This window comes from Amblyraja radiata, chromosome 18 (assembly GCF_010909765.2).
Source record: "Amblyraja radiata isolate CabotCenter1 chromosome 18, sAmbRad1.1.pri, whole genome shotgun sequence".
In the NCBI taxonomy this organism is placed as follows: Eukaryota; Metazoa; Chordata; class Chondrichthyes; order Rajiformes; family Rajidae; genus Amblyraja; species Amblyraja radiata.
In genome coordinates this window covers 30,167,522-30,186,060 of record NC_045973.1, presented here as the reverse complement: position 1 = coordinate 30,186,060, position 18,539 = coordinate 30,167,522, and the positions used below count along the sequence as shown (strand labels likewise).

Here is an 18,539-nt window from a genome sequence, read left to right as displayed (position 1 = left end):
ATCTTTCTAAATTCCAGAGTATACAAACCCAGCCGCTCCATTCTATCAAGATATGACAGTCCTGCCATCCCGGGAATTAACCTTGCAAACCTACGCTGCATTCCCTCAATAGCTAGAATGTCCTTCCTCAAATTTGGAGACCACAACTGCACACAATACTCCAGGTGTGGTCTCACGAGGGTCCTGTACAACTGCAGAAGGACCTCTTTGCTCCTATACTCAACTCCTCATGTTAAGAAGGCCAACATGCCATTTGCTTAAGGGGTTGGACAGGCTAGATGCAGGAAGATTGCTCCCGATGTTGGGGAAGTCCAGGACAAGGGGTCACAGCTTAAGGATAAGGGGGAAATCCTTTAAAACCGAGATGAGAAGAACTTTTTTCACACAGAGAGTGGTGAATCTCTGGAACTCCCTGCCACAGAGGGTAGTCGAGGCCAGTTCATTGGCTATATTTAAGAGGGAGTTAGATGTGGCCCTTGTGGCTAAGGGGATCAGAGGGTATGGAGAAAAGGCAGGTACGGGATACTGAGTTGGATGATCAGCCATGATCATATTGAATGGCGGTGCAGGCTCGAAGGGCCGAATGGCCTACTCCTGCACCTAATTTCTATGTTTCTATGTTTCTATGCTTTCTTCACTGCCTGCTGTACCTGCATGCTTACTTGCAGTGACTGATGAACAAGGACCCCCCAGATCCCGTTGTACTTCCCCTTTTCCCAACTTTATACCATTTCGATAATAATCTGCCTTCCTGTTTTAGCCACCAAAGCAGATAACCTCACATTTATCCATATTAAACTACATCTGCCCACTCACCCAACCTGTCCAAGTCACCCTGCATCCTCAGAGCATCCTCCTCACAGTTCACACTGTCACACAGCTTTGTGTCAACTGCAAATTTGCTATATGTTACTTGTAATCCCTTCATCTAAATCATTAATATATATTGTAAATAACTTTGGTCCCAGCACCAAGCCTTGCAGTACCCCACTAGTCACTGCCTGCCATTCTGAAAGGGACCCGTTAAACTCATCGTCGATATGGACATGATGGTGCAAAGCAACTTTTTGTCCTATTAGATGCCAACTTAAGGGCCTGTCCCACTTGGCCGTCATTTGCGCGTCACGCAGATGGCGAGCGAAGATTTTGTCATCACGTAATGTGCATGTCACGACATGCGCGTCGTGTGTCGTGATGTGTAAATGATGTGGCGTAAATTACGCGCAAGTGACGGCCAAGTTGGACAGGCCCTTTACAGCTTACGACCACAGGGAAGTGCCGGGGAAGTCATTAATATTTATGTATAAGTGGTGTGCTTGATATTGCTTCAATGATTCAATGGTTCAATACTGCTTTATTTGCCACATAAGCAACTGCACAGTGAAATTATTTTTGCATATATTACACATGCAGGCGCCACCATTTTTGGCGCCATTATTCAAACTCTAATGTCGGGTCGACCCATGCGCTCGATGTACTGGAGCAGTTCCTGAGAACCCATGTCCCTCTCCTCTCCTCACCTGGCCGTCTTTGTGTACCAGGGGCGCCTCCTGCAGCCGAGCTTGAAGGCACTGGAGTCAATACCCCGGTTCACCCTCCCACTGACCCTTGCTCCTCACGTCCGACGTCTCCAAGCTCCCTCCCAGTCCCGCCGACTGACGAGCCTTGTGACGGGTTCCTGGTCCCACCGGCAGATGAGAGTTCGGGCAGGCACCACAGACACACGCCAGTGATAAACACTGATCTGCTACCGTATCAGAAGGTGGGTTACAGTGGATGTTGGCTGTGGGTGTCACTCAGTGTTATCCATAAAACACAGTGTTTCTCATAAAGGTAACGTGGTTTCTTAGATACATTGCAAAGTCTACACCTCCAGGGTGCTTCCTGATCATTGTCGACCATTGACCTGAATCTGTCTCACCAGCCGGGGTCCCGGAGATCAACATTAATAAAACACATATTTGGGCCTCCAATGGGTTTCTGGTAATGATCATGTATCTCACAAGCAGCCAGGATTCATTGCTACATTCTCCGCACCGCCCCATAGTTTGGGGTCAGTTGGCTGTGTGGGCTTTCTCCGGGTGCTCTGATTACCTCCCAGCTCCCAAAGACGTGCAAGTTTGTAGCTTAATTGGCTTCTGTAAATTGTCCTCAGTGTGCAGGATAGAACTAGTGTACGGGTGATCGGCGTGGGCAGTGGCGAATGGGCCTGTTTCCACACTGTACCTCTAAGGTCTAAAGTTTAAAGATTAACGGACCTGTAGAGGCAATAACACACACTGATTATAAATAATCATCAAACCTACCATAAATGAATAGCCGAATACAATCTAACTACAATAGTGCAAAATCAAAGTCATTAGTGCAACCAAAAACAGAGTACAAAGAAGCTCGCCGTTGCTAAGGTTAGTGTTGTGTAGTGTTCAAGAGCCTGATGGTTACTGGAAGAAGTGATTGTTTCAGGTTAGGGGTAGGTTTATTAGTGTCACATGTACAACAGCATCTGCTGAGGGAATGAACAAGCAACACTTCTCTTTATCTCTCTCTCTTCTTTATCTCTCTACATCATCACCTATATCTCTCGTTTCCTTATCCCTAACAAGTCTGAAGAAGGGTCTCAACCCGCAACGTCACCCATTCCTTCTCTCCAGAGATGCTGCCTGTCCCGCTGAGTTACTCCAGCTTTTTGTGTCTATCTTCATTTCAAGTTTAGTTTAGTTTAGAGATACAGCACGGAAACAGGCCCTTCGGACCACCGGGTCTGCACCAACCAGCGATCCCCGCATATTAACACTATCGTACACACACTAGGGACAACTTCCACGTACACCAAGCCAATTAACCTACATAACCTACATACCTGAGTTGGGGCCCTTCTTCAGATTTATTCCATTCCCTCCACATTCCTGCTGCGTGCCTCCAGCAGTTTGTGTTTAGCTCAAGATTCCGGCATCTGCAGTTCCGTGCAAGTCTATTGCACAATTTTGAGACATCGCAAAATGTTTTACAACCAATGAAATACACTGAAGTAGAATGAAACTTAAACAAACGATGGCGCAGTGGTGAACATATCTCCTCCACCCGGAGACCCGGGTTCTATCCTGACCTCGGCTGTTGTCTGTGTGGAGTTTGCATGTTCTCTCTGTGACCGTGTGGGTTTTTTCCGGGTGCTTCGTTTTTCTCCCACACTCCATTGTAAATTGCCACTAATGTGTAGAATAGTGTTAGTGTACGGGGTGTGTGTGTGTCTGTCTGATACAGTTCACCTGCATTTCCTCAAAGAATCACTATTGTGAATGTGTAATGTCAGTACTTGGCTGGTTTAGATGACGGAAGAGAGGGAGGGAGAGAGAGAGAGAGAGAGAGAGATATAAGAGGGGGGAGGGTGTTGTCTGTACGGAGTTTGTATCTTCTCCCTGTGACCGTGTGGGTTTTCTCTGGGAGCGCTCTTTCCTTCCACACTCAAAAGGCAATACAACTTTGTAGGTTAATTTGTTGGGGTGATCGTTGGTGAGCACAGCCTCGGTGGGCCGAATGGCCTCTTTACCCGCTCTATCTCCAAAGTTTAAAGTTTCTGCTGGCAGCGACTAGAACAAGCGGACAGGACAGAACTAGAGTGAGATGTTCAGAAGTGGTTTCATGCCTCATCTCATATTTGAAAAAAATGAGGCCGCTTGGCCCATCAAGTTTATCCCGGTCCTCACAACAATCCCATCATTCCAATTGCCCCAATTTATTTTGCTCCTGTAACCTTTCCCAAATTCCTATCAATTCCCATCCCCTGATTCTCCCTCCACTCACCTACACTCTTGGAGGCAATTTCCAATGGTCAGCGAACCTACCATCCAGTGCATCCGCCCATACTACAATCAATCTGAAGAAGGGTCCTAACCCATAACGTTGCTTGATCATATCCTCCTGAGTTACTCCAGCACTTTGTGCCTTTTAGTGTAAAACAGCATCTGCAGTTCCTTGTGTCTCCTTTTTACTCGCTCCTTGTGTTCTGCTAAGCATTTAGCCTGATTACAGTGGGGAAGAAGCTGCTCCTGAGTCTGATGGTGCGCGCTTTCACACTTTTGTACCTTTTGCCAGACAGGAGCAGGGAGAAGAAGAAATGACCGGAGTCTTTGATTATGACAGGTCTTTGATTATGTTGGCTGCTTTTCTGAGGCAGCATGAAGTATAGAACAGTGTAGATGAATGAGGAGAGGATCTCATTGAAACTTACGAAATAGTGAAAGGCCTGGATAGAGTGGATGTGGAGAAGATGTTTCCACTCGTGGCAGAGTCTCGGACCAGAGGGCACAGCCGCAGGATAAAAGGACCTATCTTTAGAAAGGAAGTGAGGAGGAATTTATTTAGTCAGAGGGTGGTGAATCTGTGGCATTCATTCACAGAAGACTGTGGAAGCCAAGTCAATGGGTATTTTTAAGGCGGAGATTGATAGATTCTTGATTAGTGATGGGGTCAGGGGTTATGGGGAGAAGGCAGGAGAGCGGGGTTGAGAGAGAAAGATAGATCAGCCATGATTGAATGGCGGAGTAGACTTGGTGGGCCAAATGGCCTAATTCTGCTCCTATAACTTATGAACCTATGAAGTATAAATGGAGGCAATGGTGGGAAGTCTAGTGTGTGCGTGTGTGTGCGTGCATTGTGTCAGTCCACACATACATGTGTTTCACCCTGCATGTGCATGTTCTCCTGCGTGTTTAGTCACGTTCGTGTGTTTCCGTGTGTATGGGGTGTGTGGCTAAGAACGGCTCTATGCGTGTACATCTTGTGCATGTCTGTCAGACTGTCTATGTGGGTGGGTGGAGATGGGCTCTGTGAGTGAGTGCGTTTCAAATTACATCTTTTAAAGGTATAACATCCTTTTGCATGGACTTCTAAAAGGGTTTCTTGGAAGAAACTAGAGATCTCTATCTTGGCGCATTGCATCTGCTCTGGCTTTAGATTCACATCTCGTAATGTTAACCCCTGAGCTGCAATCTTCAGTTTATAATCCTTGTACTTAGTTCCAGTAACATTTACAAGCCTCATCAGAGCTGCTTCCAGACCCCAGCCGGGAGAGGGAATATGACAGGACTGATGGAGTGATTCCCAGAGGCTGCATGCCCTGCTTGGAGGGGATTATCTGAGATAAACATTTCAAAGAGAGACAAAATGTAGAAATAAAGAACTGCAGATGCTGATTTATAACCAAAGATAGACTCAAAGTGCTGGAGTAACTCAGCAGGTCAGGCAGCATCTCTGGAGGAAAAAGATGGGTTACGTTTCCAGTCGGGACCTTTCTTCAGTTTGAAAAAGGGTCCCGTCCTCGAAACATCATCTTTCCAAGTCTTTGACTACGTTGGCTGCCTCTTGGCGGAAGCGTGAAGTGCAGACGGAGTCAGCGGTGGGGAGCTCTGGTCTGTTTCGGGTCGGGACCCTTCTTCAGACCTGACAAGGGTCCCGACACGAAACGTCACCCATTCGTTTTCTCCGGAGATGCAGCCTGACCCGTTGAGTTACTCCAGCACTTTGCGTCTATCATCTCAAAGAGAGAGCGATCCTGATCTCTTTGTTGAGCGAGGGGTGAATCTTTTGAGTTTTCTCCACCTGAGGGCTGGAGACTTTGAGCTGATGTTTGGCTGAAGGAAAGCTGACGATATGGGATTGGGATACGAGGCCATTCACAACACCAACCACATCTGTGCAGATGTGCCTCTGCCCATTAATTCCTGTTGTTTGCTGAGTTTGAACTCGCTTACTCTCCCCTCTCTCTATCCCTACCTCACATTCTTCCCACTTTTTCCCTCTCTCTCTCGTTCTGTTGTCAAGCTGGAACAGGTGCGAAGAAGATTTACGAGGATGTTTCCAGGACTCGAGAGGCTGAGCTATAGGGAGAGGTTGAGCAGGCTAGGACTTTATTCCTTGCAGCGCAGGAGGATGAGGGGTGATGTTGTAGAGGTCAATAAAATGAGGACTAGAAAGGGCGAAAGCATAGTCTTTTACCCCAGAATAGAGGAATCAAGAACTAGAGGACATAGGTTTAAGGTGAAAGGATAAAAAATTAATAGGAACCTGAGGGGCAACATTTTCACACTGAGCGTGGTGGGTCATGTGGACAACTTGATTATATACATGTGCTGTCTTTCCACAGACTGGTTAGCACGCAATAAAAGCTTTTGTACCTTGGTGCATGTGACAGTAAACTAAACTAAATTAAATATGGATTGAGCTGCCAGAGGACATAGTTCTCGGCAGGTACTATAAAAACATTTAAAAGACATTTGGACAGGTACATGCATAGGATAGGTTAGAGGGCTATGGGCCAAATGCTGGCAGGTGGGATTAGTGCAGATGAGGCATCTTGGTCGGCGTGGGCAAGTTGGGCTGAAGGGCCTGTTTCCGTGCTGTCTGACTCTGTGGGGGAAGGGCCTGTTTCCATGCTGTACTTCTTCCATGTTCAATCACATTGCTGCCTGTGGGAGCGTGCTGCGTACAGATGACGCGCGCGGTTCCCACATTACAACCGTGACCGCGCGGCATTGGCCACAAGGCAGATCGGGACCCACTGAGATCGTAAAGGAAACACAGGTCTTGGTGTTCCCGTGCTGAAGGCTGCGCCTGGAACTTGTGCTCTAATTAATTCTGCCTACTTACTCACCAGCAAACAAGGCAGCATTGTGTTCCCACCGGAGCGTTTCATTGGCCTTAATGTCTCTACACTTGTACAGATGGAATTAGACCCACACGGATCCTCTTTCTGCAGTGCCATTAGTATGCAGCTGGCACCAGTCACTGCCTGGCAGTCTCTCGCACGGAGTTGGCAAGAACCGTGGGAACTATCCCTCAAGTATTGCAGCAATGCCGCCCTGCCACCACACTTGCTCTGCCTCGTCACAAGAGTCAAAGCACAGCGAGCACGTTGCTCCTGCCAGGCACACAGCCTGTCGTTGTGGTCAAACACACTGCAATCCCTCACTAGATCTCACACTCCTTGTCTTTTCAGCGCTGACCTTTGCCCAATCATCTGCCTATCAATTCCCCCCGCCCCCCCCCCCCCCCCAACCCCCCTCACCTGTATCCACCTATCACTCGCCAGGCTTTGTCCTGCCCCCTCCTCTCTTTCAATCCTTCGTTCAATCAGTATTTTTCAATCAATCAGTAATCCTGTTTTTACTCTCCAGTTTTATTCTCGTCGGCTCGTCCCAGGTTCTGCCACTCACCTGGGGTCAACTACAACGGCGGCTTAACCTGCCAAGTCACGCGTCTTTGAGATGTGGGAGGAAACCGGAGTACCTGGAGGAAACCCACGTGGTCACAGGGAGAATGTACAAACTCCAAACAGACAGGAGGAGGAGCCCGAGGGCGGGCGGATGGGAGGGTGGGAGGAGACAGCTAGAGGGTTAAGGAAGGGGAGGAGACAGCAAGGGCTAGCAAAATTTTGCTCCTCCTCCCCTTTTCCTTCTTTCTCCCCCCTCCACCCCCCATCAGTCTGAAGAAGGGTTTCGGCCCAAAACGTCGCCTATTTCCTTCGCTCCATAGATGCTGCTGCACCCGCTGAGTTTCCCCAGCAATTTTGTGTACCTTCGATATTCCAGCATCTGCAGTTCCCTTTTGAACAGACAGCACCTGTAGTCAGGATCGAAACCGAGTCTCTGGTACAGCGAGGCAGTTTCGTATAGTTTATTATTGTCACGTGTGCCGAGGTACAATGAAAAGTTTCTATTGCATGCTATCCAGTCAGCAAAAAGAATATGCATGATTACAATCGAGCTGTTCATAGTGTACAGATATAGGATAAAGGCTATAATGTTTTGTGCAAGAAAATGTCCTAGAAGGGTCTCGACCCAAAACATCACCTATCCCTTTTCTCCAGAAATGTTGCCTGAGTTACTCCAGGGTTTTGTGTCTGTCTTCGGTTTCCAATTATACATAGTTCGAAGGTCTCCATTGAGGTAGATGGGAGGGGCAGGGACTGCTTTCTTGTTGTTGGTAGGATGGTTCAGTTGCCTGATAACAGCTTGGAAGAAACTGCCCCTGAATCTGGAGGTGTGCGTTTTCACACTTCTGTACCTCTTTCCTGATGGGAGAGGCGATTGGGGAGAAGAGGGAGTGACCAGGGTGAGACTTGTCCTTAATTATGCAGCTGGCCTTGCCAAGGTGTAAATGGAGTCAATGGAAGGGAGGTTGGTTTGTTTGTGTGATGGTCTGGGCTGCATCCATGACTCTCTAATTTCTTGTGGTCTTGGATGGAACTGTTCGCAAGCCATGCCGTGAAGCATCCCGATAGAATGCTTTCTATGATGCATCTGTAGAAGAAATACTTTCTATGGTGCATCAGTGGATGACATCTGTAGCAGTGGCTCCACTAGCTCTGCCACTGTGCCGTCACCCTCTTTGCAACAGAGTTATTGGATAATTTATAATGGCCTGAGAGTGTGGAGCTACATACTGTTCACTGACAGGGCTGCATTGTCGTGTCTGAGTGGGTTTATGTACATAAGCCTCTGCAAGGGGATGTTAATATTTGAAGATAGACACTGATAGGCAATCGACATGCTGCCTGACCTGCTGAGTTACTCCAGCACATTGTATTTAAGATGCTACCTGACCCGCTGAGTTACTCCAGCACTTTGAGTCTAAGATGCTGCCTAATCCGCTGAGTTACTCCAGCACTTTGTCTCTATCTTTGCAATATACCAGCATCTGCAGTTCCTTTCTACATATTAATATTTGAAGGTACAGTTTCTGTAGCAAAAGCTCTTTCACAAAGCACTATTCTCAGATCCTACCACTTTGATAAGGAGTGTGTAGGAGAACTTTTAACTCCCCCATCCAACCATCTGTTATCCGCTGTTTGACCGTGTTTTATCACAACCCTGATACAGCTGGGCTCTCTGATAAGCCGTATCTATTCCTAAGAGGGAATTGTTAGTGGAAAGATACCAGTGTTTGGAAAGGATGCCTCAGCCTCCTCCGTAAAGTTAAAAGAACAGACTATTGGATCTTGAAGATTCCCGCCATCTTGCCTCTCACAGAAACAGCAGAATGGAAGACCTGTATTTCTTTAGTGTCCTTCAGGATATTCCCTAAAACAATGCAGGCAACACAGTGGTTTATAAAACATGGAACATGGAACAGTACAGCACAAGAACAGGCCCTTTGGCCCACGATGTCCGTGCTGGACCAACTCTTATCCATGTAAGGGGAATGAAATAAATAGTAGAGACATGACTAGTACACAAAGTAAAGACAGAATTCAATACAAAACACAGCATGAGGCAATTAATGCACAGATGAAAAGGGACGGGGACGTGGGGCTAAGGATAGGCAGAGGTGAAGAGATGGGTCTTGAGGCGGGACTGGAAGATGGGGAGGGACACGGAATTGCGGATCAGTTGGGGGAGGGAGTTCCAGAGCCTGGGAGCTGCCCTGGAGAAGGCTCTGTCCCCAAAACTGCGGAGGTTGGACTTGTGGATGGAGAGGAGACCGGCTGATGTGGATCTGAGGGACCGTGAGGGTTGGTAGGGGGAGAGGAGGTCAATGAGATATGTGGGGGCCAGATGGTGGAGGGCTTTGTAGGTGAGGACCAGGATTTTGTAGGTGATCCGGTGGGAGATGGGAAGCCAGTGAAGTTTTTTGAGGACTGGAGTGATGTGATGCCAGGATTTGGTGTGGGTGATGAGTCGGGCGGCTGCGTTCTGGACCAGTTGGAGTCGGTTGATGTAGGTGGAGCTGATGCCAAGGAGAAGTGAGTTGCAATAGTCCAGTCGGGAGGAGATGAAGGCATGGATGAGTCTTTCAGCAGCAGGCGGAGTGAGAGAGGGTCTGAGTTTGGCGATGTTGCGGAGATGAAAGAAGGAGGTTTTAATGACATGGCGGATGTGAGGCTCAAGGGAGAGGGTGGAATCAAAGATCACGCCAAGGTTGCGGGCCTGGGGAGATGGGGAGACAGTGGTGCCGTCGATGGTGAGAGTGGGGTTATTGATTTTGCTGAGTGTGGCTTTGGAGCCTATGAGGAGGAATTCTGTCTTATCGCTGTTGAGTTTGAGGAAATTATGTTGCATCCAGGTTTTTATAGCTGACAAACTGTCTGTACAGAGTTTGCACGTCCTCCCTGTGATTGCGTAGGATTTCTCCCGATGCTCCGGTTTCCTCCCACATTCCGAAGGCATGCAGGTTTGTAGGTTATGTGGCTTCTGTAAATTGCCCCTAGTGTGTAGGATGCAAAAGAGGGATAACATAGAACTAGTGTACGGGTGACCAATGGTCAGCATAGACTCAGTGGGCCATGCTGTATATCTAAACTAAGCTAAAAACTATGCCCTCCAGTATGTGATTTTTCCATCCAAGTGAAAATCGTTCTGTCTGTCGACCCTATCAATGCCTATATACTTCTATCAGGACTCGCTGTAGCCTCTGGCATTCCGGAGTAAACCGTCCAAGGGTGTCCAACTTCTCCTCGTAGCTAATACCCCCTAATCCAGGTTCCTGTTGTTCTGTCGGAAACAAGGCGGTCCATTAATGCACAGAAAGCTTTCACACGCAACAATTAAAAATACCCAGGGAACCCAGGTTTAGTTTCCATGTAGTTTTTCAGGAATGTAAAATGCGAGGTGCCTGTGCTTCTCTCAGGATGCCCCTCACACTCTGACGTTCCAGAGAAAACAATCCAAATTGTCCAACCTCTCCTCTTTGGTAATTAGGGGCAGCAGGGGTGGTGGAGCAGTAGAGTTGCTGCCTAGACCCGGGTTCCATCCTGACTACGGTGCTGTCCGTACGGAGTTTGTACGTTCCCCCCGTGACCGTTTGGTTTTTCTCAAAGTGTTCCGGTTTCTTCCCACACTCCAAAGGCACGTAGCTTTGTTGGTTAATTGGCTTCTGTAAATGGTCCCTAGTGTGTAGGATAGAACTCGTTGAACGTGTGATTGCTGGTCGGCGCAGACACGGTGGGTCGAAGAGCCCGTTTCAGCGCTGTATCTCTAAAGTTAATACCCATAGCTAATTCACGTGGTGAACCTGAGTCATAGAGTCGTACAGCTTAGAAATAGGCTCTTCAGCCCAACTTGCCCACACCGGCCAACTTCCCCCATCTACACTAGTCCCACCTGCCTGCATTTGGCCCATATCCCTCTAAACCTGTCCTATCCATGTACCTGTCTAAATGTTTGCGATAGTCCCAGCCTCAACTACCTCCTCCGGCAGCTCATTCCATACACCCATGACCCTTTGTGTGAAAAGGTTACCCCCTCAAGTTCCTATTAAATCTGTCCCCCCTCCTCACCTTAAACCTATGTCGTCTGGTTCTCGATTCCCCTGGGTGGTAGAGAGAAAGGCAGTGGCAGTAACACCGTGTTCTCATTGTGTTTCCTATACAGAGGGAAGAGGCTGGAGAGGGAGCAGAGGAACCATCAACCTCAGGAGGCAACTGACCACCTCACAGTAATATTCTACCTCATTGGCTGGGCAACCGTTGCCTAGCAAGCCATGAAGATTGCAACGACAAGAAATCTTTTTTTTTTCTCTTTTTCTGTTTTGTTTTAATTATCAATCTCCTTCTGCCGCAACTGTGCCACTGCCAATTTGGACAGCCGACTTCAGAAACTGGTCTGAAGCCTTTCGCGCTTGTCATTTTGGTCACAAGGGAACGGTCTTAATGGGTTCCTATTCTTAAGAATATTAATAAGCAACAGTTTACAAATGCAGTCACGTGGGCACAGGGTTTTTTTTAATCTCTCTCTCTCTTTAAGAAATATATTTAAAATGGTTACTGGACAACCTAATTTAGCTGTGTTGACAGGTGTCATTGGCATATCTATCTCTTTGGTGGCTTTTTCTTCCCGGTTTAGTTTAAGGGGGACACGGTGGTGAGCAGCAACAAATAATGCCCAGGGATCTCAGGTTTAAATTACACGCTGCTTTTCAGGAAAGTAAAACACAAGATGCCTGTACTTCTATCAGGTTGCCTCTCAACCTCTGACGTTCCAGAGAAAACAGTCCAAGTTTGTCCAACCTATTCATTAATTAGGGGCAGCACAGTGGCACAGCGGGTTTGTAGGTTAAATTGGCCCTCTGTAAAAGCGGTCCTTAGTGTGTAGGGAGTGGAGGGGACAGTGAGAATAACATACAACTAGTGTGAACGGGTGATCGATGATCGGTGTGGACTCAGTGTGGGCTGAAGGGCCTGCATCCATGCCGCATCTCTCAACGAAATAAACGAAAGTTCGCCACACAGAGCAGACAATTGGAAGGGTTTACAAATATCCTGTTCAGGCTCCAGTTCTCCATGTTCTAACACAATAAGGAGGGCTTGAAGCTGGTAGAAGGGAAACTGGCAAAATCCCCAGCCACATTTGACAAGGGTAGGTTTGGGTGCAGGTGAAAATAGGCCTTAGTTTTGAATCTAAGTCATAACCCAATCTTGCCAGCATTGCAGATCTTTCACCCAAATTAAACCAAGTCCCTTCTGTCCCGGTGATGGTGGTGGAAGTTCAGGTTTTATTCTCCAGTGTGGAGTGGTGCAAATTCTCCCTGTGTCGTGTGGGTTTCTTCTGGATGCTCTGGTTTCCTCCTACGTCCTACAAAGACGTGCGGGTTTGTAGGTAAATTGGCCTCTGTAAATTGTCCCCAAGTGCGTGGGGAGCGGATGAGAAAATGGGATAACATGGAACTAGTGTGAACGGATGATCGATGCATGGACTTGGTAGGCCGAAGAGCCTGTTTCCACGCTGCATCTGTAAGCTAAACAAAATTAAACTAAAAAGAAACAGTGGCTAAATTGGGATTCTAACTCAGAGAGATGACCAGTGCCAGAGAGCCGGGTTCGATCCTGACTGTAGGTGCTGTCTGCACGGAGTTTGTACGTTCTCCCCGTGATCTTCATGGGTTTTATCCAGGATCTCTGGTTTCTCCCCATGCTCCAAAGATGTGCAAGTTTGTAGGCTAATTGGCTTGGTAAAAATTGTAAATTGTCCCTAGTGTGTGCAGGATAATGTTAATGTACGGGGATCGCTGGTCGGCGCAGACTCGATGGGCCGAAGGGCCTGTTTCCGCGCTGTATATCTAAACTAAACTAAACCACTGAAAGATTTATCTAAGATGGGTATATGACTAAGTTACCAATGTTTCACATGGGAATGACACCTGGCAAAGCAGCTAAGGAATATTGGGCTGTAACTTGTTAAGAACTTTGCTTTTTTTCCCCTTCTGAGCTTTTTAAGAGACTAGCTGGCCCTTTGCCCCTCGTGCCTTGCTTTCGGGGGAAAAGGGCGCTCTGGTATATATATTTTGTTTGTTTGTTACTGTTTCGCTTTGACCGGTTGTGTGTTTGGCTGCCTTGCGTGTGCGTGCGCTCAGTCCAAACCCCGACTGGTTTTCTTGACCATAAACTCTGTTGGCATGGCGCCCGGGTCCGGGCAGGAGATGGGTCCCCAGCAGGGAACCTCTCATTAGTTCCACGTGACCGGTTAACAGAATCCGCTAACGTCATGTCATATCTTCAGTCTGGTTTACTTGAGAATTTTGGCAGGAGAAAAATATTGCCCTCCCCCCCCCCCCCCCCCCAAACCCCAATTTACTAATTCCCCTCCCTAAGGGGGCATCAAACACAGGCCACCTTAGCCTTGCTAGTTGAGTAATTTCCTAGTTTCCCTCCTTAGTTCATATGTTCATAAGTTCTAGGAGCAGAATAAGGCCATTCGCCCATCAAGTCTACTCCACCATTCAGTCATGGCTGATCAATCTTTTCCTCTCAACCCCATTTACCTGCCTTCTCCTGATAACCCCCGACACCTGTACTAATCAAGAAATGGGAGGGATATTAGAAAATTCAGGTGGGGAGGGCAATATTATTCTCCTCCAAAATAGTGGGATGGAGTGACAAATTGCTCAGTGTTTGAGGGGGTGGGCATTTTCTGTTGCCATGACAACGAGTACCAATGGCTCTCATTATCAGAGTAGGCCTGGTATATTACCATGCTAAGGTGGTCACTTGGAACCAATGAGAGATGGCGTTGCTGAATTGTCCTACTTTGCCTCTCGTTGGCAGCTCCTCAACCACTCGTTCGAGGGCATCGGCAAGGACTGGGGTCCCAAAGTCTAGGTGTGGATTAGCAGTTGTGGTAGGCCTGTGCCACACTCAACAGTGACTTCCATAGCCTTATGCCCACTGCTAGTTCCTACCATGCCACAGACTGTTTTAAAGCTGATGTATTTTGAAGTAAGGATTTGTCATTTTATGTGCCAGCGTGTCTGTGCTTGAGTGTAGGATAATTTGCTAAAAAGCAACTAGTGAATAAGCCTCCTCTTTCTAAACAGAATATTATAGCCACACAAATTAGCTACTGTTTACTCTCAGCAATCCCAGAAAAGTATGTTTGGGAAGCCAAAGATTGGGATTGAAATGAGGATAGTTGATAGATGTGTCATTAACTTTGTGTATATAAATGGTCAAACTTTGGAAATGTTAATACCACAGCTTACTGCAGTTTACCACTGAGGCCTTCAAGCTTCAAAGAGAGCTAAGATTCAGCAGAGGAAAGGGGGCAATTGAATAATTTGAGAGCCACTGATGAATTGTGCAATGCTAATGCTGGTTTGAAGGCTCCCTCGACCACAGTCGAACCTCAGTTTGCAGACGGTGAGCCTGGTGTTGGCATGCTTCAACTTGAGGGAGAGCGGGGGAGGAGGGTGGAATGCCGGAAACAGTTTCAATTTTGTACTAAGAGAGGACAGAGGGATCCCCATCAAGAGGCTGTCTGCCAGGGTCAATTGGAAGAAGGTGGTGGCTCCTTGGAGCAGCTACAAAAATTGGTGCTAGCTGACTGATGTGGCTTACAACCATTGTCCTTGCAGGGTTAATGCTGATGACAACATTGAGAGATACCAGGGCTTCTACAAACCAGGGAAAAGTCACCCATTTATGTTCTCCAGAGTTGCTGCGTCTCCCGCCGAGTTACTCCACCATTTTGTGTCTGTATTCAGTTTAAATCAGTTCTTTCCTACACAAAACAAATTAGAAGTTAATTTGATCAGGGCAGCACAGTGGTGCAGCGGTAGATTTGCTGCCTTACAGCGCCAGAGGCCTGGGTTAGATCCTGACTACGGTTACTGTCTGTACGGAGTTCGTACGTTCTCTCTGTGACCACGTGGGTTTTCTCCGGGTGCTCCGGTTTCCTCCCACACTCCCACATTGAAAGTTATCCCTAGTGTGTAGGATAGTGCTAGTGTGCAGGGTGATCACTGGTCGGCGCGGACCCGGTGGGCCGGATGGCTTGTTTCCGCGCTGTATCTCTAAACTAAATCTTTTTTTAAAAATCGTCTTAAATAAGAGTTTTGTCGTTTAACCCAGTGCAAAGAAAACAAAATAATTCAGCGTAGGGTCAAATCTTATATTTTTTCCACTAAGAATCGTAGGTTAATTGGCTCCTGTAAATTGTCGTTGAGGTGGAGGATAGAACTAGTGTATGGGGTGATCGCTGGATGCTCACCGGACTCGATCAGCCAAAGGGCCTGTTTCCATGCAGTATCTTTAAACTAATCTAAACTGACAAGGCTAAGGTGGCCCGCGCTTGGTGCCGCCTTCTTATAGATCAAGGCCTTGGGTTCGGGCCGACAACGAGCTTGAAAGGTGAAGAGAAGCAGTGAGCTGCAGCCTTGCTTGACACCATCATATCTCTCAATGATGCCATCAGCATGTGCCACAGAGGCTGCAACCGGCCACATAAAAGTAGAGTTAGTTGAGGGCAATTTGGATTGTCCGTGAGGCAAGAGTGCCGCTGGAGAAAGGTAGAGAGTCCGTGCACCACGTACTATAGTGGTCCCACCACCGCTCGGTGAGAGGCTGCAGTGAGCTGAGGGGAAAGGTGTGCTCGAGGGATCTGATGCTTCTGCCCCTTGATGGAGGGCCCCTCGGGTGGGGGGTGGGGCGGGGGACGTAGGGTGGGGGCCGATTCCCTCTCGAGTCAGTATCACTCGGGAAGGAGGAAGGACGCAGCAGCGATGGGGGGGGCTTGGGGAGGGAGGGGGGAATCTGTATCCTAGGCCCGCCCTCTCTCCAGTGAGGGAATCATCCTCTGAGTAGGCCAGGAATTGAATGGCAAACCAATATTTAGAGACAGAGAAGATGACTTTCTTTCTTCTTTGTTTTCTAAAAGAGCATTTATTTTCAGGTAACTCAGCCAATTCAGGAATATCAAACTGTTTTTGTTATCTCCTTGGTCAGTTTTTACAGACATCACTCATGCACTTTTTTTTTTTTTTAAAGATAGTTAAACTGTATTTGGTCACAATCCATAACTACCTCAGAGTGTGTATCCAGCATCTGAGACATTAAGAACAGAAAAGCAAGACACACACACAACCTGTACTGTATTATCATCTTACACATCTCCTCGTGGACCTCAGAGTCCCTCTCGTCAAATGATGGTCTAGGCTCTCTCCCTAAACTAAGCTTAAAGTTTTAAAAAAACAGCCAGTGTTTGGAATGTAGGCACAAGAGTGGCCATGCACCCCATAGAACTGTTCCGTCATTCCAACCAACCTGTGCCTCAAGTGCCTGCCTTGATTCATCCAAATCTTCGGCTTTGAAAAGCCCCTCCGTCTGCGCTTCCCAATCTAACACAGGATTAGGACAGCGCTCCAGGCCCAGGTTGCCTGTGAAGCCATGCAGGACAATGCGTTTACCAACCTAGTTAGGAAGCGCTGTCCTAGGGTAAAGCCACTGACCAAAGACCTGTGTCCATCACACAGTCTTCAGTGGCCATCCATGTGGTCAGCCAAGGTGGCCAAGATGAGTTTGCTCCATGTCTTCCACCATGGGAGTCTCTCTGCTTGAAATATCACCATTCCCATTGAACATAGCACACCACTGGAACAGGCCCTTCAGCCCGCTATATCCATGCTGACCATGACCCCAAGCTAACTAATCCCATCTGCCTGTATTGATCTATATCACAGCCTGTTTCTGTTCCTATCAAAAGGCTTCATAAGTCATAGAGTCCTACAGCATAGAAACAAGCCCAACTTGCTCAAGACGACCAAGATCACTGCTCCTGCCTGCCCATGTTTGGCCCATATCCACAAAACCTTTCCTATCCATGTACCTGTCCAAATGTTTTTAAATGTTATAGTACCTGCCTCATCTACCTCCTCCGGCAGCTCAATCCATATACCCATCACCATCTTGTGTGAAAAAGTTTCCTCTCAGGTTCCTATTAAATCTTTTCCCTCTCACCTTAAACCTATGTCCTCTGGGTCTTGATTCCCCGAGTCTGGGTAAAAGACTCTGTGCATCTACCCTATATATTCCCCTCATGAATTTACACACCTCTATAAGATATTCCCCCTCATCCTCCTACACATTGCTGTTGCATCTGCTTTCACAACCTCCCCCGGCACCTACTACTCTCTGTATAGAACAAAAACGCCCCCGACATCTCCTTTAATTTTCCCACTTCTTGCCTTAAATCTAGTAAGTAACATTTTTAGAGTAGAAACAAGGAACTGTAAATGCTGGTTTATACCAAAGATAGACACAATATTCTGCCGTAACTCAACAGGTCAGGCAGCATCTCAAGAGAAAATGGATGGTGACGTTTCTCATTGGGAAACATCACCCATCCCTTTTCTCTAAAGAGGCTGCCTGACCCGCTGAGTTACTTTGTGCCTATCTTAAGTAACATTTTTAGCCTGGATAAAAATATGATCTACCCAATTTATGTTTAACCCCCCTCCCCCCTGCTAGCCTCTGCCCCTCACTCATCAAGTCACTCCTCAGGCTAATCACTTGATCGCTTTTGCCCTCTTCCTTCACACAAGAACAGCATTCCGGTTTCTCCCCAACCTTCCGAATGTCAGTGGAGCTCTAGCTATGAGCTTCAGAGGTTAATTCATGGCCAGAATCAGTCAAAAACACCTCAGGATCAACCAAACTCACCTCCAGTCTCAGCTGTTACATTGTAAAGCAGATATCAGGAAACGCACAGTTGTTAACTGATCCTCACTCACATGTACCTACCTCAAGATTACAACGGCAGACTGTGGCATTTTACAATGGGTGCCACGTCTATAACCTCGTTGACCTTAAGAGGTCCCTAGATTGTATTGTGGGACGTGGAGATGAATGTGGGTCTCAACCTCTAAGGTATTCACAAGCAGTGCTTTGACTGTTCATTGGTACCATAACGGCACATTGTTCTTCAGCTGCCATCTTCCATTGACCTTGTTGGGTCCGATTGTTGGGCAAGGGTCCAGAAGGGATGCTGTCCTAAGATGCCCATCTACACTGGTCCCATCTGCCCATGTTCGGCCAATATCCCTGGAAGCCTTTCCTATCCATGTACCTGTCCAAATATCTTTTTGGTGTTGTTATAGTATCTGCCTCAACTACCTCCTCTGGCAACTCAGTCCATATACCCACCATATACCCACCTTGCTGTGAAGGGGAGCTGCCCTAATCCACCCACCCCACTCATGAATAGAAAGTCCTTCTTGGCTAAAATATCCTTGTGCCAAGGTAGTGGGGGAAGCGGCTGCAAGGATATGTTGGCCAA

General features: G+C 47.5%; 1 protein-coding gene across 1 annotated transcript in view; it reads left to right on the top strand.

Moving 5' to 3' along the window:
• LOC116983322 (high mobility group protein HMGI-C-like) overlaps positions 1-12,032 on the top strand; it is a 72,687-nt gene extending 60,655 nt beyond the window's left edge. The window contains exon 6 of the mRNA XM_033037028.1: positions 11,367-12,032. Within this exon, the coding sequence (XP_032892919.1) occupies positions 11,367-11,420 (54 nt within the window). The 3' untranslated portion in view covers positions 11,421-12,032. The remainder of the gene's footprint in view (positions 1-11,366) is intronic.
• Positions 12,033-18,539: the final 6,507 nt, after the last annotated feature.